The sequence below is a fragment of the Panthera pardus genome, unplaced genomic scaffold, assembly GCF_024362965.1.
Source record: "Panthera pardus isolate Hobbes unplaced genomic scaffold, ASM2436296v1 HiC_scaffold_7, whole genome shotgun sequence".
Lineage (NCBI taxonomy): Eukaryota > Metazoa > Chordata > Mammalia > Carnivora > Felidae > Panthera > Panthera pardus.
Window position 1 is genome coordinate 37,989,391 of NW_026527002.1, and position 21,286 is coordinate 38,010,676.

General features: G+C 37.0%; 2 protein-coding genes across 3 annotated transcripts in view; both read left to right on the plus strand.

Annotated features, from left to right (window-relative positions):
* Positions 1-20,463, plus strand: part of LRRC69 (leucine rich repeat containing 69) — a gene marked incomplete at its 5' end in the record, with an annotated part of 78,377 nt that extends 57,914 nt beyond the window's left edge. The window contains 2 exons of the mRNA XM_019453189.2: positions 10,075-10,254; positions 20,137-20,463. Coding sequence (XP_019308734.1) covers positions 10,075-10,254; positions 20,137-20,247 — 291 coding nt within the window. The remainder of the gene's footprint in view (positions 1-10,074; positions 10,255-20,136) is intronic.
* SLC26A7 (solute carrier family 26 member 7) overlaps positions 1-21,286 on the plus strand; it is a 166,354-nt gene that overhangs the window by 1,707 nt on the left and 143,361 nt on the right. The window contains exon 1 of one of the 2 annotated variants that reach the window (XM_053896517.1): positions 10,143-10,254. The exons of the other annotated variant lie outside the window; for it this stretch is intronic. The gene's annotated coding sequence lies outside the window, so the exon portion shown is untranslated. Of the gene's footprint in view, positions 1-10,142; positions 10,255-21,286 lie in introns of those variants that run through there. 2 annotated transcript variants of the gene reach the window in all.

Below are 21,286 nucleotides of genomic sequence, written 5' to 3' on the forward strand. Positions count from 1 at the left end.
CAGAGCCTCTGCAGCAGGGGCAGGGATCTTTAGGAGACTTTTCTAAGAACAAAAGAGCTGACAAGCTCTATTTCCCTCCCCCACCCCCTAGCCTAGATGCATGGAGACCTGCAGGAACCAGTACAGTGTGAACACTACCTGGCTTGCTAACAGTGTACCCCATACCCATGCAGTTCTGCAGACTCACTCCTCTAGCCCCAGTCTCCCCGGGAGTTTTCCAAAGTGACTACAGGTCCCCTGACACAGTGGACCTACACAAAACTTGCTAACACTGTGCACCCCACCCTCGCATTCTCCTTTTGACCCACCCCCACCAACCTGTCCTCCACAGGAGTCCAGAGGTGTGCCACAAGTGTAGCAATGTGCAAGCAGCCCCAGTAGGGGCCAGCACCACTCCAAAGTGACTTCTGTCCCAGGAAGTGTGGAAGATAACCACACATACCAGTTGAACTACAGCTCCAGCAGCAAAAGCCTCGTGGGGGACAACACAGGGAGAGTATCCTGCAGTTTGGTGCAACTGCATCTCTGCCCAAGGCAGCCCCAGATTGGTCCATTAACAACAGGGACCAAACCTTGCCAACAATAGGGAAAGTGAGCCATTGTTGGCAATTCCACTGAAGACAAATGCAGCTCAGCCACAAGAGTAGGGTGCACAAAATATATATAGGAGACACCCTTAAAGCTCCAGATTCTGATGAACACGAGACATTGCACTACAGGGCATCACAGGACATTTCCTTCATAAGGCCATTACCTGCAAGAGCAGGAGACATAGTTGATCTTTCTAACACATAGATACAAAGAGACAAAATGAAAAGACAGAGAAATATGTCCAAAATGAAAGACCAGGACAAATCATAAGAGAGCTAAACAAAATGGAGATGAGTAATATGCCTGGTAGATAATTTAAATTAATGGTCACAAAGATACTCACTGGGCCTGAGAAAAGAATGGAAGATCTCTGTGAGAACCTCAACAAAGACAAAGAAAATGAAAACCATTTAGAGATGAATTCAAAAGATGAAATTAAAAATACACTAGAGGAAATAGAGAATAGATTACAGGAAGCAGAAGCATGGATCAGTTGACCTGGAGGACAGAGTAATAGAAGGTAAACATGCTGAACAGGAGAAAGAAAAAAAGATTAGTAAAAATTGAGAATACATTAAGGGGACTCAGCAACACCACCAAGCATAATAACATTCACATTATAAGGATACCAGAGGAGAAGAGAGAGAAAAGGAGGCAGAAAATATATTTGCAGAAATAATAGCTGAAAACTTCCCAAATCTGGGGAAGGAAACTAGATCCGAATCTAGGCAGCACAGAAAGCCCCCAACAAAATCAACCCCAGGAGGTCCACACCGAGAGCACTGTAATTAAAATGACAAAAAGTAGTGATAAAGAGAAAATTTTAAAAGCAGCAAGAGAAGAGAAATCAGTTACATAGAAGGGAAACACCATAAATCTACGAGCTGATTTTTCAGCAGAAACTTTGTAGGCTGGAAGGGAGTGGCATGTTATATTCAAGGTGCTGAAAGGGAAAACAACAACAACAAACCTTCCATCAGGAATACTCTATAGGAGAGTTAAAGAGTTTCCCAGGCAAACAAAGGTTAAAGGAATTCATCACCACTAAACCAGTCTTGTAAGAAATGTTAAAGAGGAATTTTGAGTGGAAAGAAAACACTATAATATAAGCAAGAGTAAGAAAGGTAGGATGGATAAAAGCAAAATTAAATATATCTATAAAAATCAAAGGATTCATAAAATCAAAGAATGTGAAGTATGACACTATATACAAAAGACATGGAGGGGAGAGAAGTTAATATTTAGTGCTTTTAGAATGGGTTCAAACTTAAGTGACCATCAACCTAATATAGACTGTTATATGCACAACATGTTATATATAAACCTAATGGTAATGACAAAACAAAAAACCAGTAATAGATGCACAAAAAATTTAAAAGACAAAGGAATCTAACACTAAAGAAAGCCTGCAAACCATGAGAGAAGAGAGCAAGAGAAGAAAGGGACAGGGAACAACTACAAAAACAGCTATAAATCAAGTAACAAAATGTCAATAAATACATACCTACCAATAATTAATTTTTTTCATGTTTATTTATTTATTTTGAGAGAGAGAGAGAGAGTGTGTGCACACAAGTGGGGGAGGGGCAGAGAGAGAGAGAGAGAGACAGACAGACAGAGAGAGACAGGGAGAGAGAGAATCCCAAGCAGGCTCCACACCATAATCACAGAGCCGGCTGTGGGGCTCAAATTCATGAACAATGAGATCATGACCTGAGTCAAAACCAAGAGTTTGACACTTAATCGATTAAACCATCCAGTTGCCCCTGTAAAGGAATTCAAATATATCACTAAAGAAAGCCAGCAAACCATGAGACAATAGAGGAAGAGAAGAAAGGAACAGAGAAGAACTACACAAACAACCATAAAACAAGTAACAAAATGTCAATAAATACATACCTACCAGCAATTAATTCGAATGTAAATGGACTAAACACTCTGATCAAAAGACATAGTGTGTCAGAATGGATTAGAAAGCAAGACCTTTCTATATGCTGCCTACCAGGGACTCATTTTAGACCTAAAGATACATGCAGATTGAAAGTGAAGGTGTGGAAGAACACTTATCATGCTAATCGAAAATAAAGCCAGGGTAGCAATATTTATATCAAACAATATAGACTTTAACACAAAAGTTGTAACAAGTGACAAAGAAGGACACTATATAATAATAATAAAAGGGGCAATGCAAAAAGAAGATATAACAATTGTAAATATTTATGCACCCAATATAAGAGCGCCCAAATATATAAGGCAGCTATTAACAAACATGAAGTAATCAGTAGTAATACGATAATAGGGGGGTAATTTAACATCCCACTTTTATCAATGGACAGATCATCCAAACAGAAAATCAGAGGCTTTGAATGATACATTGGATCATTCCAATTGGATTCATTGTATCATTCCAGCCTCTTAAGGAAAGAGAGGCTTTGAATGATACATTGGCCCAGATGGATCTAATAGAAAAATTCAGAACATCCCATCCTAAACAGCAGAATACACGTTCCTTTCAGGTGCACATAGAACATTCTCCAGAATAGATCACATGAGGCCATAAAAGAAGTCTTAAAAAATTAAAAAAAAAAAATTGAAGTCATATAATGCATCTTTTCCAACCATAATGCTATGGAACTAGAAATCAACTACAATAAAAAATCTAGAAAGAACACAAATGCATGGATGTTAATGTGCTACTAAACAATGAGTGGATCAACCAAGAAATCAAAGAGGAAATAAAAAAAATACATGGAGACAAATGAAAATGAAAACACAATGGTCCAAAATTTGGGGGATGCAGAAAAAGCTGTTCTAAGAGGAAAATTTATGGCAATACAGGCCTATATGAAGAAGCAAGACAAATCTCAAACTAACCTAAAGAAGAAAAAGAAGAACAAACAAAAACAAAACAAAACAAAAAAGAAAAGAAAGAACAAAGCCCCAAGCAGTAGAAGGAAGGAAATAATACAGATTAGAGTAGAAACAATGGAATAGAAACTAAGAAAACCAAAACCAAATAAACAAACAACAATAAAAATACCCATAGAACAGATCAATGAAACCAAGAACTAGTTCTTTGAAAAGATCAACATTGATAAACCTTTAGCCAGATTCATGATGAGAGAGAGAGAGAGAGAGAGAGAGAGAGGGAGACAGAGAGATACAACTCAAAATCAGAAATGAAAGAGAAGAAATAACAAACAGCACAAAAATACAAAGTATTATAAGAGAAGAGTGTGAAAGATTATAGCCAACAAATTAGCCCAAAGGAGATGAATAAATTCCTAGAAACATACCTCCTAAAGCTGAATCAGGAAGAAATAAAAAATTGGAACAGACTGATTACCAGTGATGCAATTGAATCAGTAATCAAAAAACAAACAAACAAAAACCAAAAAAACTCTCAACAAACAAAAGTTCAAATGGCTTCACAGGTGAATTCTACCAAGCATTTAAAGAAGAGTATCTAGTCTCCTCAAACAATTACAAAAAAATAGAAGAGGAAGGAAGGCTTCCAAATTCATTCTATAAGGCCAGCATTACATTGATACCAAAGCCAAATTAAGAAACTACAAAAAAAAGAGAGCTACAGGGCAATATCTCTGATGAACATAGATGCAAAAATCTTCAACAAAATATTAGCAAACAATCCAAAAATACATTAAGAAATTCATTCACCACAATCAAGTGGGATTTATTTCTAGAATGCAAGAGTGGTGCAATATTTGCAAACCAATTAATAGGATACATTACGTCAGCAAGATAAGGAATAAAAACCATATAGTTATTTCAATGGATGCAGAAAAAGCATTTGACAAAGTACAATATCCATCCATGATAAAAAAATCTCAACAAAGTAGGTTTAGAGGGAATATCCCTCAACATAATAAAGGCCATATATGAAAAATTCATAACAGACACCATACTCAATGGGAAAAAACTGACAGCTTTCCCCCTAAGATCAGAAACAAGACAAGGATGTCGTCTCTCACCTCTTTTATTCAACGTGGTACTAGAAGTCCTAGCTGCAGCCAGCAGACAAGAAAAGAAGTAAAAGACATCTGAATTGGTAATGAAGAAGTAAAAGTTTCACTATTTGCAGATGACATGATACTGTATATAGAAAACCCTAAAGACCACCAGTAAGCTGCTATAAATGATAAATGAATTTAGTAAATTCTCAGGATACAAAATCAATATACAGAAATCTGTTGCATTTCTATACACTAATAACAAAGCAGCAGAAATAGAAATTCATTAAATAAACACTTTTATTTATAATTGCACCAAAAATAATAAAATACGTAGGGCAAACTTAACCAAAGAAGTGAAGACCTATACTCTGAAAACTATAGCACATTAATGAAAAAAATTGAAGATGACATAAACAAATGGGAAGATAGTCCATGGTCATGGACTGGGAGAATAAATCTTGTTAAAATAGCCATACTACCCAAAGCAATCTAAAGATTAAATGTAATCCCTATAGAAATACCAACAGCATTTTTCACAGAACTAGAACATCTTAAAATTCGTATGGAACCATAAAAGACCACAAATAGCTAAAGCAATCTTAAAAAAGGAGAAAAAACTGGACGAATCTCAATCCCAGATCTCAAGATACACTACAAAGCTATAGTAATCAAAAAGTATGGTACTGGCACAAAAATAGACACATAGATCAATTGAACAGAACCCAGAGTCCAGTAATAAACTCATAATTATATGGTCAACTAATCTACAACAAAAGAGGCAAGAATATGCCATGAGAAAAAGACAAATGGTATTGGGAAAAGTGGATAGTTACATGCAAAAGATTGCAACTGAGTCACATTCTTATACCATTTACAAAAATAAACTGAAAATGGATTAAAGACTTAAATGTGAGACCTGAAACCATAAAAATCTAGAAGAGAGCACAGGCAGTAATTTCTCTGACATTGGCTGTAGCAGCATTTTTCTTGATATTTCTCCTAAGGCAAGGGAAACAAAAGCAAAAATAAACTCTTGGGACTACATCAAAATCCAAAGCTTCTGCACAGCAAAGGAATCAATCAACAAAACAAAAAGACAATGTACTGAATGAGAGGAGATATATGCAGACAATATATCTGATAAGGGGTTAATATCCAAAAAATGTAAAGAACTTCTATAACTCAACACTGAAACAACAAATAATCCAATTAAAAATGGGCAGAAGACATGAATAAACATTTTCCCAAAGAAGATACACAGAAGGCCAAGAGACACATGAAATGATGTGCTCGACATCACTCATCATCAGGGAAATGCAAATCATAACCACAATGAGATACCACCTCACACCTGTCAGAATGTCTAAAATCAAAAACACCTGAAGCAACATCTGTTGGTGAGGAAGTGGAGAAAAAGGAAAACTGTGCACTGTTGGTGGGAATGCAAACTGGTGCAGCCACTCTGGAAAACAGTATGGAGGTTCCTCAAAAAATTAAAAATAGAATTACCCTATGATCCAGTAATTCTACTAGTGGATATTTACCCAAAGAATACAAAAACACTAAAACAAAAAGATATATGCACCCTACATTTATTGCAGTATTATTTACAATAGCCAAATTATGGATCCATTGATAGATGATAAAAAGATGTGAAATACACACACACACACACACACACACACACACACACACGTATCTACACACACAGTCGAATATTACTCAGCCTTAAAAAGGAATGAAATCTTGTCATTTGCAACAACATGGATGGATCTAGAGGGCATAATGCTAAGTGAAGTAGGTCAGTCAGAGAAATACTGCATGATTTCACTCATGTGGAATTTAATTTAAAAAATTAACAAAGAAAAATGAGACAAAAAAACCCAAACTCGTAAATATAGAGAACAATCTGGTGGTTGCCAGAGGGGCGGTAGGTGGAGATGGGTGAAATACGGGAAGAAGATTAAGAGTACATTTATTGTGGTGAGCTCTGAGTTATGGATAGAATTGTTGAATTACTATATTGTACACCTGAAAGTAATAGAACACTGTATGTTATACTGGAATTTAAAATAAATAGGAAGGAAGGAAGGAAGGAGAGGGAGAGGAGAAGGGAGGAGCGGAAAGGAGAGGAAAGGAATCAACATATGACTAGATCCACACAATTCAAACCCGTGTTGTTTAAAAGGGTCAATTGGGGGCGCCTGGGTGGCTCAGTCGGTTGAGCGTCGGACTTCAGCTCAGGTCACAATCTCGTGGTCCCTGAGTTTGAGCCCCGCGTCGGGCTCTGGGCTGATGGCTCAGAGCCTGGAGCCTGCTTCCGATTCTGTGTCTCCCTCTCTCTCTGCCCCTCCCCAATTCATGTTCTGTCTCTCTCTGTCTCAAAAATAAATAAACGTTAATAAAAAAAAAATTAAAAGGGTCAATTGTACTTAGTAGAAAAAATGATTTTTACTTATAATATATTAATGATTTGGGTATTTTTAAAAGTATCTCTAAGATTTTTTTCTTAGAAATGTGCCAAATTTATTATACATTTCATATTTGTACTTATTCCTTTTTACTGGATATTTGGGTAACGTTACTGATTTAAACTACTTTAAAAAATATTTTTTAAGAGTTTTAATTTTTTTAGTAACCTCTACAACAAGTGTGGGGCTTGAACTCATAATCCCTGAGATCAAGAGTCACATGCTCCACCAACTGAGCCATTCAGTTTGTATTTTTTTAAATTAATTAATTAATTTATTTTGGGGAGTGGGGGAGGGACAGAGCAGAAGGGAGAGGGAATCCCAAGTAGACTTGGCACTGTCTCCACAAATCATGAGATCATGACCTGAGACGAAATCAAGTCAGATGCTTAACCAAACTGAGCCACCTAGGTGCCCCTGAGGTGCCCTGATTTAAGTACTTTATCTGTCAAAGAATTGTAGCGCTTTGATTTAGGCTATGCCTTGGTTAGGATTTTATTTTTAAGCTTATTTATTTATTTTGAGAGAGAGAGAGAGAGAGGGAGAGGAGAGAGAGTCCCAAGCAGGTTCCGTGCTGTCAGTGCAGAGCCCAATGCCGGGCTCAATCTCACGACCTGTGAGATCATGACCTGAGCCGAAATCAAGAGTCGGAGACCCAACTAATTGAGCTACCCAGGCACCTCTATTTTTTTTTTTTTTAATTTTTAGAGACAGAGAGTGCACAAGTTGGGAGAGAGACCTTTATTTTTATTTATTTATTTATTTATTTATTTATTTATTTATTTATTTATTTATTTTTAATAGAGAGACCTTTATTTTTAAGAGATGTCCTAAAAAATACTGTTGGTCATGCCGATAGTATCTTACTTTATATATACTAGCAGTTCCAAGTAATAACTTTATATTTCAGTGGTATATGTTATTCTTCCAAAGTAACGTATTGGCAGCAAGTAGGAGAATAATATAATTAATGGGTAATATAAGAGTTATCAAGAGACATATCAAGTGCAACAAACATGTTTGGTTCCAGAAATCATAAGTGGAAAAAGTGAACTGTATGAATTGTGACCTTTTTATAGGTCCCATGTATTCCAACAAATTTTTCTACCATCTGCTGTTTTGGGGAGTGAATCCTCATTTATTAGTTTTCTGCTTTATAGTGAGACCTAGCCTTTGAGTTCTGGTAGCTAAAAACTTAACCTCTAAAATCATTATTTCACTCTGAATCACACACTATGCTGGGTGTAAGTAGTTAAAGAAAAGGTGATAATAGACATCTAATTTAGAAGTCCTGGTAATATTAGTGTGAAAGAGTAATTCTTTCAGAAAGGATAATCTTTTTATGTCACCATTCAGGAAAAAGAGCTAAAATGAGTAGGAGGTTATTCTGCTGAAGTTAGGGAGACCGTGCATAAAGGCAGCTTTCTCAGTTTCTCAGATGCTTGTTAGGTGGAATGGACAGAGTAATAAGGAACAGGGAGACAGCAACTTATAGGATTTTGTTGTTATTTTTTAAGATTTTAATTGGGCACATGAGTGAAGATTATGTATGTACATATGTATGTATGTATTTCCAAAGATTCCTGTTAGAGCCTGTTGTGGACCATTTTAACACCAGTGGGAAATCTTTCACTTTGGCCAGAAAAAAACAGTTCCATAAATTATTAAAATTCATGCAATGTTTGTGGAACATTTATACAGGGCTTCCATGCTACCAGCACAAGAGGCTCAGTTAGCAGAGTAAATCAAATATTTGTTTTATTTGCTTGCTCAGTGAAGATTTGATTTTATGTATTATATAGTATTTTACTGTAAAATGACGACGTTGTTGATGGGCATGGCAAAAGCCAGCTTATATTTTCTAGCCACCCTTTTGTTATTTAATATTATAATTACTACCAAAAGTTAAGTTTCTGGACATGGCTGTGTGGATAGGTTTAATACAGATTGAATTCAGACATTTGAGTAATAGAAATCAGTGCTCTTTGCTAATATGACTATTCAGGTACTCACTGAAGTAGGTAGCTTAGACCAGTGCGTCTTAAAGTTGAACAGGCATACTGATTACCTGGAGAAACTTGTTAAATTGCAGATTCTGATCCAGTAGGTCTGGAATGTAGCTGGAAGTCTGAATTTCTAATAGGTTTCCAGATGATGCAGATTCTGGTCCTTGAGTCACAGTTTAAGTTCTAAGGATTTAGACATTAGTAAATATGACAGACTCAGTTATTGAGTCCAGTATGAATATTTGCACAGTCCTTGCTGCTTGTAATGAGAGGTATAAAATTTGAACCTAAACTTTAATAATGTAATTTTTTTAATCTTGGATTTATCTTTAAAAAAATTATTATTGTTTTTATTTTGAGAGAGAGAAAGAGAGCAGGTGTGAGTTGGGGAGGAGCAGAGAGAGAGGGAGAGAGAATTCCAAGCAGGCTCCATGCTGTCAGTGCATAGCCTGACACAGGGCTCTGTCTTACAAACTGTAAGATCACGACCTGAACCAAAACCAAGAGTTGGATGCTTAACTGACTGAGCCACAGGCACCCCAATTATGTAAATTTTTAATAATTTGGATTCCTCTATGTAAGAGACATAGAAATATTAAGATGGAAGTAACTTCCTTTTCTTATTTATTTATTTATTTATTTATTTATTTATTTTTATTCCTGAGAGAGAGAGAGAGAGACAGAGACAGAGAGAGAGAGAGAGAGAGACAGGGCATGAGTGAGGGAGGGGCAGAGTGAAAGAGAGACACAGAATCTGAAGCAGGCTCCAGGCTCTGAGCTGTCAGCCCAGAGCCTGATGCAGGGCTTGAACCCACAAGCCATGAGATCATGACCTGAGCCAAAGTCGGACGTTTAACCGACTGAGCCACCTAGGCACCCCTCTTTTCTTATATTATTGAAAACTAATTTATAATGCCCATCATTGGCAATAAAATTCATTATATAGATTATGGAAAACTAATTTAACAGAAATTGTGAAGAATAAGCCAAAAATATAAATTAATATAATTAATATAATTTTTTTTAATCTAGGAAATAACATCAAGATTTATAATGAATGAGCTCTCAGAAAAGAATCCTTTTGTAATGCAAGCTATAACATGGCACCCACTGGTCAAGAACATAATGTCTCAGAGAAGAAAATGTGCAATATGTGGAAAGTACTTTTTAACAATATGGCTGGAATGTGTTGAATTTGTTCCTCCATCAAAGGTAAATAGTGCTTTTTGTGTGAGTGGAGCATAATATCTCCTCTTTTTCTTTGTCCTTCTCTAAGTGAGCCAATACTAACTAGATTTTTATCTAAGAATTGACTTGTATGATAGTATAATGGTTTTTATTGAGCTTTGTTGAGATATGATTGACACATAACATTATGTAAGTTTAAGGCATAAAGCATGTGGATTTGCTACATTTATAAATTGCAAAGTGGTGTTGGGAAACAACAGATGGTGGGGAAAACTGGACAGCGACATATAGAAGAAAGAAACTGGACCACTTTCTTACAGCATACACAACAATGAGTTCAAAATGGATGAAGGACCTACATGTGAGATAGGAAATCATCAAAATCCTGGAGGAGAACATAGGCAGCACCCTCTTTGATCTTGGCCATAGCAGTTTCTTACTAGGCACATCTCCCTGAGGCAAGGGAAACAAAAGCAAAAATAAACTATTGGGACTTCATCAAGATAAAAAGCTTCTGTGAAGGAAACAATCAGAAGAACTAAAGGCAACCTTTGGAATGGGAGAAGATATTTGCAAATGACCTATCAGATAAAGGGCTAGTATCCAAAATCTATAAAGAACTTACCAAACTCAATACCCAAAAAAACTATATAATCCAGTTAAGAAATGGGCAGAAGACATGAACAGACATTTCTTCAAAGAAGACATAAAAATGGCTAACAGATACATGAAAAGATGCTCAACATCAGTCATCATCAGGGACATGTAAATAAAACCACAATGAGATACCATCTCACACCTGTCAGAATGGCTAAAAGTAACAACTCAGGCAACAACAGATGTTGGCAAGGATGCAGAGTAAAGGGGATCCCTCTTAACACCATTGGTGGGAATGCAAACTGGTGCAGCCACTCTGGAAAACAGTATGGAGATTCCTTAAAAAAGTTAAAAATAGAACGACCCTATATCCCAGCAATTACACTGCTAGGTATTTATCCAGAGGATACAAGAATACTGAGTTGAAGGACACATGTACCCCAATGTTTATAGCAGCACTATCAACAATAGCCAATTGTTTGGAAAGAGCCCAAATCCCCATTGACTGATGAATGGATAAAGAAGGTGTGGTATATATACATGATGGAATATTACTCAGCCATCAAAAAGAATGAAATCTTGAACCATTTGCAATGGTTATGCTAAGCAAAATAAGTCAGAGAAAGATACACCATATGATTTCACTCTTATGTGGAATTTAAGAAACAAAACAGATGAACATAGAGGAAGGAAGTGAAAAATAAGATAAAAACAGAGAGGGAGGCAAACCATAAGAGACTATAGAGAACAAACTGAAGGTTGCTGGAGGGGTGGTGGGTGGGAGGATGGACTAGATGGGTGATGGGTGTTAAGGAGGGCAACTGTTGTGATAAGCACACCGGGTGTTATATGTAAGTGATCAATCACTAAATTCTTCTCCTGAAACCAATACTATACTATATGTCAACTAACTTGAATTTAAATAAAATCTTGGAAGGAGAAAAAAAAAACCTGGGAGTGTCAGAAACTTGTGAGAAGAAAGAAATTGAAAAGGAAAATTGCTTTGCATTGTAACAACCACTGATCCTAACTTTATTAAAATAATTGAAAAAATTAAAAAAGTAACATTTAGTAAGTATGTGATAGTGAAAAAGTATGTAGCATGGAATTAGAATAAGTGTATAGTAGGAATTTATAAATTATGCCAAAATATTAAAGATATTTAAAAATTGGATACAGAAAATTTAGATTGGGGAGGGGTGCTGGGTGGCTTAGTTGGTTAAGCATCTGGCTTTGGCTTAGGTCATGATCTCATGGTTTGTGAGTTCAAGCCCCTCATTGGGATCTCTGCTGTCAGCAAGGAGCCTGCTTTAGATCCTCTGTCCCCCTCTGTCTCTGCCCCTCTCTCATACTCTCTCTCGCTCTCAAAAACAAAAACAAAACCAAAAACAAAAAACAAAAAAATAAAATTTAGATTGGAATATACATTACCAGGTACTTAGCAACTGAAACATGGTATTTTCATGGGTTTGTTTAGTTCCCTGTTTCTGGAGTGAAAACATGCACAAAATACATGGGGATGATAATCAGATTAACCATGTTGGCAAACAGTTGCTTTCATATATTTTTAGGATTTTGTGCTGCTTTTCCCAGTTAAGCAGAAAGAGATTATACAAAAACTAGTTTGCCTAGAAGCCTCCTTTTGTATTAAAAAATTTTAATATCTTAATTATCTTTTAAGGAGCTAAACTTAGAGAATGCTGACCTTTAGAGTAAATACTTCATCATGACGGGAGAGCCCATTTGATAATGCCAACGTCTGGTCGCTCTATTGTGCCTTACAGAATGTTCTGTCTCTGATGGAATTTGCCATCTGAAGGCACAGTTGAAGGAGGGTGACACGTGATGACAAATGGGTCTTTATTCTTGACATAAAACAACTAGAAACAACCAAATATCAAATTGTAATTGCTTTTATTTAGGTGAATGTGAAATGATGTGGTACTTACCTTATGAAGTAGTGAGGTGAGGAAAATAGTTGAGTTTGCTCGATATCGAATATTATTAACCTTTACCATAATTCATCCAGATGCTTTTGTCTTTTTTCAAATGTTATAGCTGTTGCCATCTGAGTTCAGTGAGTCCTTAGTAGTGATAGAATTATCAATAATTTCAGTGTAATTGATATTTAAGTATTAACTGCTAATGATATAAATCTTTGAAATTAATCCTTTTTAGTTACTACCAACTTGGGCCATAGTGACTTAGAAGTAACCTAAATGGTGTTATAAAATCCATTCCAAACACTTGAGAGTGATCCTGAGCCCAAGATATGCATTTGATAGTTTTCATTTTGTATAGTTACATTAGTTGAACTTAACATTTCCCCAGATACCTTTAAAGTTGAAGAGTTTAGGGAGGGAACAGTTTGGAACATGAACTCTCAACCCTGTGTAGAATGATGTAATGTAATTAAAACTACCCTCAAAAGAGATTAGATTGAGTAAGTTTCACTACAAATGAATGAAAATGCTGATCTACTTTATGAAAATAAATGAAAATTTGCAACCTTAATTCCTTTTTTATGACAAGCTGCCAGTAATGAAACATAATATAAGATTACATTTAATAATTTTATTCATTACTTATAGAGAAAAATCTTACTTTGCAGTAAAAAGTTATTACTGTTTAGATACCACTGACATTCATTTATGAAACTGATCATTTCAACCAGCCAACTGTGAAAATGAATGTAGGTTTTAAAACATTTATGCAGTGGTTAGTCAATTTAATGTACATTAGGCACTAAGAGGATCAGAAGGCATCACATTTCTAATTCTAAACAGTCGTGAAAGTAATATGTATTTATTGTTCAGAAAAATTGAAGTGGTGTGAATGATCCTTATTATTTTATTCAGAAAATAACAAAACAATTATAGTATAAATTAACTCACACACTGTATCTTGATTACTTCTAGGGGAACTCATTGAATTCTCTTTTTCTTTAGAAAACTCTCGTTGTTGTTGTTGTTCTCCTTCTCCTTCTCCTTCTCCTTCTCCTTCTCCTTCTCCTTCTCCTTCTCCTTCTCCTTCTCCTTCTCCTTCTCCTTCTCCTTCTTCTGAGAGAGGGTGGGGGGCAGGGAGAGGGAGAGAGAATCTTTAAGCAGGCTCCACACCCAGCTTGGAGAAGTGGGGCTTGAATCCTGAGATTGAATCCTGACCTCCCTTTTGTTCTTAAACTGCTGGGTAGAGTTACAGTTGTCTTCAATCTCTATGATTATTTTTTTCTTCTAAAGAATCTCAAATTGCATTCAACTTCAGTACATTTTTCTGAAGCTATGTGTCACCAAAATGTTTGAACCTCCCACGTGAAATTCAAAGGACATTGGTTACACAGAGGTGGTGCTTGAGAGCAGGGTCGCTCTGGAGAGGAGAGAATGCTGCTTAGCTGGATGGGTGGCTGCAACATGAGCAGGATTTTCTTTCTGGTTTCTGCCTTACTGTAGTTCAAAGTGCCCTGTGGGTGGAACAGCCATATAATCTATTAATTAAGCCAAGATGCTTTTGAGAGTAGAAGTGAACATTATCCATGAACTGGAAAACCAGCAGGAAATCGGGACTGTCCTGGGCAAATTCAAATGTATGGCTATACTTTTTAAATGGTGCCATTAACTTTAGAGTAGTGCTCATTGCTGGCTTTTATCACTGTTGATGTGGAGGAGTTGTCATTCTGAATGTTCATCTTAAATTTTCAAATTGTTTTTGGTGGCTCCGTACATATTTGAGGTCCTGCTTTAAAAGGGAAACTCTGGGTGCTAAGTACAGTGCCAATAGGTGGGGGGGGGGGCTGGTTGGTCCCAAAAGGCTTAAAATCTAAGAGTTTAAACTCTAGAGATGCAGAAGACACTGGCAATAAAAACTAAAATGAGTGGTAAGAGATTTAGTGCTTCAAAGTGGAAGGTGAGATAATTGTAGGTTGTCTGGCCTGGGAAATGCCAGAAAGATTCTGGGACTTCACAAGACCTTGATACAGGTGGAATTCAGATACATGGAGAAAGAAGCACAGGGGATATTTTAGGAGAAGAGAATGATATGGAGGAGAATGAATCTTGTTCATAGGGCAGTGAATCAATTAAATTGGTTCATAGATGGAAATGGGAAGAGGAGACATTATTTAAAAAATGAGGTCAAATTCTATGAAGCTGTCAAAGGATAGAATAAGGAGTTTGAATTTGATCCCATTTGAGAAATGGAGTCCTACTGAATATGTGGGGACAAACCAAGGATATAAAGAAAGATGTATTTTAGAAGGAATCATTTGGCAGTATTGTACAGGATTAATTGGAAGTTGAAGAGGAGGGAAGCTGAAGAAAAGAGATCTATTAGTGGTTGTCTAGCGTGGGTGTAAGACGTAGTAGTAGAAATGCAAGGAAAGGAACCTCCATGGGGAAGGAAGCATGACAGGACTTGAGTGGTTGGATAAGGGAAGCCACAGAAGGGTGTAAAAGAGAAAACCAGAAAACTCCAGAGGAAGCTTTCTGTGAGAGCAAGACCCCAGTTTTTATCTCCGATATACTGTTACAAGTGATGTGTGATAATTCAAGTGAATATGTTTAGCCAGGTGGAGACAGGTTAGAACAGCGAAGCAGCGCACTTCTGCGCATTATCTGAAAATGTGTGCGCTTTTCAACAACTGTTCATTCTTTCAGAGAGTTCTGCACATTGTTATTAAACCATAATCAGAGCCCTCCTTTGGTAAAAGAAGCTGGGAGGCACGCTATGACTTAACGCGGATCGAGAGTTCGGTGAACTTAGATTCTAGTCTGGTCTCTAGCTTGAACTCTGAGGCTTAAGGTAAACCACATTCCTTCTCACTATATCTGGACTAATTTCCTTATCTGGACCACGAAGAGATGGGACCAAAGTCTCTTCTAGCTCCAGAGTGACCGAGGGGCTGTCACAGTCATGCTTTTCATGGTCCTGCTAATTTGTTTTTTTTTTTTTAATTTTTTTTTTTTTAACGTTTATTTATTGTTGAGACAGAGAGAGACAGAGCATGAATGGGGGAGGGTCAGAGAGAGGGAGACACAGAATCTGAAACAGGCTCCGGGCTCTGAGCTGTCAGCACAGGGGCCCGATGCGGGGCTCGAACTCACGGACCGCGAGATCGTGACCTGAGCCGAAGTCGGCGCTCAACCGACTGAGCCACCCAGGCGCCCCCTTTTTTTTTTTTTAATTTTTTTTTTAATGTTTATTTATTTTTGAGACAGAGAGAGACAGAGCATGAATGGGGGAGGGTCAGAGTGGTCCTGCTAATTTGGAACATGATACCAGTATTAGTTTCCTATTGTTTCTGTAACAAATTGCCATAAACTTGGTGTCTTAAAAAAATTCATTATCTTGCAGTTTAAGTAGGTCAGAAGTCCAACATGAGTCTCGCTGAGCTAAAATCAAGGTGTCAGCAGGGCTACATTCCTTTCCGGAGGCTCTAGGGGAGGATCCATTTTCTGGTTCTTTCCAGCTTTTAGAGGCCACTGACGTTCGTTGGCTCATGGCTCCTTCCTCCGTCCTCACAGCAACATTAGCAGATCTGGTCCTTCTCATGTCACATCACTTGGATCTTCTCTTCTGCCTCCTTCTTCCATTTTTAACAATCCTTGTGATGAAAACAAAGCAAAACAAAACAATCCTTTTGATGAAATTGGGTCCACTCAGATAATACAGAATAATTATGGGTCTCTCAAGGTCCTTATCTTAACAACACCTGTAAGGTCCCTTCTGCTATGTAAGGTAACATACATATTCACAGCTTCCAGGGATTAAGACATGAACATCTTTGTGAAGTGTTGGGGGGATATTATTCTGCCTTCTATGATACTTTTCCCAAGAAACAGGAAACTATCTTACTCTTTTTTCGTATTCTGTATGCTTCATGTAATACTGAAACCTTATTCAAAGCTTTAGTTTATACTGTGTGCTATACATATATATTTTGTGGTAATTTTTTATTTCTCAGTTTAAAAGATGACAGTGACTATCAGCGATAAGGCATGTGTTGAATGATTTTTTAAAAAAATCTCAATTCCACCATTCAATAAATATAAAACTTAGTGAATATATGTTTTTAAATTTAAAGTACAGAGCTACTTTTTCCTAAAATAGGGAGAAGATCGAATCATATATTCATTTGCTTTATGAAAGAATGCATTTCACTATAAAGAGTGAAAAATTAGCCTGTAGTATAGCTTTTTTACATTTTAAAGCTTTTGCTACAAAGATATTTCAGAATAAAAGTATGTCTAATCATAGACCAATTCCTTTTCCTTTCCTAACCTCAACTTGACATAAAGGGGCTTTCAAGTGTTTCAATTTCTATCTGTAAACAGCGACCAAAGCAGTAGTTATCTTACAGAGTCCTGAAGTTATGTTAATTGATGTTTGTGAAGAGAGGTCCTCTGTAAGAGGGTGTGTGATTATTCCTTCGTGACATGCTCATGTCAAATGGACAGGTGTCATACTGGCAGAAAGCACTATCATGATCCCACAAGTGGACATAAAAATTTAAATGGTTATCAACAGGCTAGGTATTCGAGACTTTCTTTTTTTATGAAAACGTTACTGAGTCCAGTGACTCTAGGTGGAAAAGTATATGGCCAAGGAATTATGTTGAGTTCATTTTTCTCAGTAAAATTTCCAGGAAACAGTTTATAGCCCCGAGAAATATTTTATCAGAAATAGTAATAATTAAGTTACAGAATAATTACAAAGTTTCACATTCAGTACAAAACTGATAATGGCCCTTGGTAAAATAAACTTCTAAAAAGTTAAATAAAACATTTTATTCTAACTAAACAGTAATACCCCCAAGTAGGGGAAAGAGGGATACAGACACTTCGTATTGGCACAAGGGAAATGGCTAAAACCACAGTGGAAATAGAAAATACCATCCATCGTTTCTGTTGTAAACTTTGTATCTCATGGAGAAACTGGACAAAGCAAATCAGATTAACTGTATGGCTCCATTTGTTTCCTTGGTAGATGTTTGACTTTCTATAACCTCCTCTTGGCTCATGGCTCTACTCTTTGTTCTAACTTCTTAAACAGCAGCTAAGTGAAGTGTGTTAGCATGGCTTATTTTGATAGCCCTTAGTTCTAGATGATAGGTACTTCAGTAGTAAGCCAAGGTTGCTGGTGGCATGAGAGGCTTGTCTACCATATGCAAAGGGAAAAAACACATTTAGCTTTTGAGTGCAGTTTCAACACTTTGTCATTATAATCTAATCGACCAGTAGGATCTCTTGTCTATTTAAAATACTGTACATAATGTGTATATCATTAGAAAACTGATTATGAATTCTTCTTCCCCTAGACTAATGTAGTCACATTGTTGATATCCCATGATTCAACATTTTATGGTCTATTTATTGTTTATACTGTGTTGTTTCCCCAATACAATATGCACATTCCTGAAGTTTTGCTCCCACAGCTCACTCTTTCTGAATGTCCTTCATGTCCTTTCTAGGCAGTCACATCCTAGTCATCCTTTAAAACTCAGCTCACTATTTTCTTATACTGTGAAATCTTGCTTAATGTGCAGCCTATGGTGGTGTCTCCCTTCTTGGAAATATCCTAGAACCTATCATAGTATCGAGTCTTTTGTTTCTAGGTTTTTTGTGTGTTTATGTCTTAGCTTTCCAACTAGATGTTGAAAAGATTCTTTGAGGCAGAGATTATTTGTTCTATCTCTGTATCCTTGGCATGTTGCTTAATGTGGTTCAAGTTTTAGGTTGCTTATAATTTTTCAGAACTCTTGGTTGCAAACTAGTGAAACCCAACTTACTAATAGCAAGTGATAAAGAAGGCTTAGGAATGGGTCTGGCTGAATATTTAGTCATGCTGGATCAGGTAACCCAAAGTTATCATGAGGAATCTCTCCTTCTATGTGTATTGTGTCTGCTTTCCTTGGTCTCCATTTTGCACTTATTGTAAGCTAAACTATGCCTTCTGGCAGTAGAGGGAGAGCTTCCCTCAGTAGATCCAGCAAAGCCCTGGGGCCGATGTTCATTGGCTTCATTGGACTGTCCTGGGTTATGTGTCCAGCTTGAATTATGTGGCTAAGTCTTCAGCCAAGGAGTGGGATCAGTTGTCTTCTCTGTTTCATAACATACGCACTGAAATCAGTGAAAAGGTGGTTCCCAAAAGGAAAAGATGGGCTTTTGTGACAGCAGAATGGGGAATAGATGCTGGCCAGACAAAAACAAGATGCTTATTGGAGATTTCAGTAAATGTTGGCTGATTGATCAACTAAACCTCCTTCTAGGAATAGAGTCAGATTTGTAGAGATTCTATACCATTTTCTACCTTCATCCCAAATATTTTATCATTAGAATAGTGCCCTGTATCCTCTGAGCACTTCATAGTCACGGTTGGAGGTGGATGTGAAGGTGATATGATGTATGACTTGGACTCCCCACCGATTTGCCACCAAAGCTGAAAGGCTCTTACTCTCTCAAGGATGGATTAATAAATGTGCTTAGGTATTTGAACCTTTAAATGGGCCCTCAGTTCTTTTGTGGAAGAGTGAACAAAACAGTAATGAAATCTCTCACTGGGGCTTGTGATGATGACAGCCCAGTGGGCTCATGATAAAAGTAGCATTGTTGACCAATTAAACTACTAGTTATGTGACTCTGTTTTGGATTCTCTTACTAATAGCTATGTTGACTTCAGAAGTTGTTTATAAAGAATGTAAATGGCAAGCTTTTGAAGTTGCCATTATTTCCAGTATTCGTGCTCAAGACATGTATACTAAGTTGGCTAAGAGTTCTGACTGCCTATTTTGTGCATGGAGAATGAGAATCAGAGATTTGAAGTACAAAAACTTAAATCACGCAGTGGGCAACTTGATGAAATCCAGCCAATGAAAATCAACATTATGGATAGTGAGCAAAGAATACTAATTTCCATGGGAAATGGGTGATGGACAGACCAAACGAGGACATTCATTGGGGAGTTCAGTAAATGTCTGCTGACTGATCAATTTAACATCCTGTAGGACAGATGTCAGGTTTGTGTGGATTCTGTATTTTTACCTTCATTACAGACACTTTATTGCTAGATAGTATAATAATATATTTGGATAAGAGCATAGACAATCCTTTACCATTTAAATTTTGTTTAGTGTTGAATATGCCTTTCTTAGCTAGTTAATTTGTTTATTCGTGCATGAGAAAGGAGCACATCAAGCATAAATAGAACACTGTGCCCTTTAGAAATTAATGCTGTGAAATCTCTGGGAAAGCTAATATTTATTTTATTCAAAAATATTGGAATATTGCTTTAATGTTATTTTTAATCTTTACCTTTTAGAAATGGAAGATAAGCAGAAATCTACAGCTGGTACCTCTTCAAATATTAATTTGTTCTTACACATGTTTTAATCAACGCGGCCCTAACCTCTTTGGAATTGCTCAAGTGTAGAGCCGGTGAGAAGCTCACTTAGAGACTCACATGACTTGCCCCATCAGTTCTGCACACAAAGTCAGATTATGCCCTACTATGGTACCGTGCTGTCTCTCCTCTCTTTGCCAATACATTAAGCAAAGGAAGAAAAATAATTTACTTATAAAGATCCCAACTTAAACACTATAGTCTACCGTTAGCTTGTTTAGACTCTAGGTGTTTCTTCTTTGACTTAAAAACAAAATAAAGAAGGGAAAAATAAAGGTCTGTGTGGCAAGTGTCATTCTTCCCTGTCATTTTATGACCACCACCCTCCTTTTCTAGATAAGTGTTGAGAGATTGTGATGGGGACAAGGATTTATTTTATGCATGTTTTGCAATTGAAAGAGAATTACTTTTTAATGTTAGACAGTTGTATCCCATTTGTATGATTTCAGCTGAGCTCTTATTTTTTAAGAGGCACTAACGTCTTATTGACTAAAATAAAACCATTCCACTTAAAACGGAGTAGAAGGCTGGAAACTCAGGCTTGGTTACTCCTAACATCCCTTTGTTTCCACTTTTAAGGTTTTATTCTATCTTTATTTTTGTTTTTCACAAGAAACCTACAGAAGCCAGGGCAGTAGCACTGAAATGAGAATTTGACTCATTTTCTCTGAAGGACAACAGAAAAGTAGAAAAAGAAATTACGAAAATGTACAGCATAACATAGGCTAGTAGTCTCTTAAAAAAAGTTTTTTTTAATGTTTATTTATTTTTGAGAAAGAGAGACAGAGCACAAGCCAGGGAGGGGCAGAGGAGGAGGGAGACACAGAATCAGAAGCAGGCTCCAGGCTCTGAGCTGTCAGCACAGAGCCCGACACAGGGCTGGAACTCATGAACCGCAAGATCATGACCTGAGCCGAAGTCGGACTCTTAACCAACTGAGCCACCCAGGTGCCCCGGACCAGTGGTCTTTGGATGTGTGGTTCTGTCCAGCAGCAGCCATATCACTTGAGAACTTTGTTAGAGTACAAATTATCTACCCCAGACCTACTAAATCAGAAACTGGGGGAGT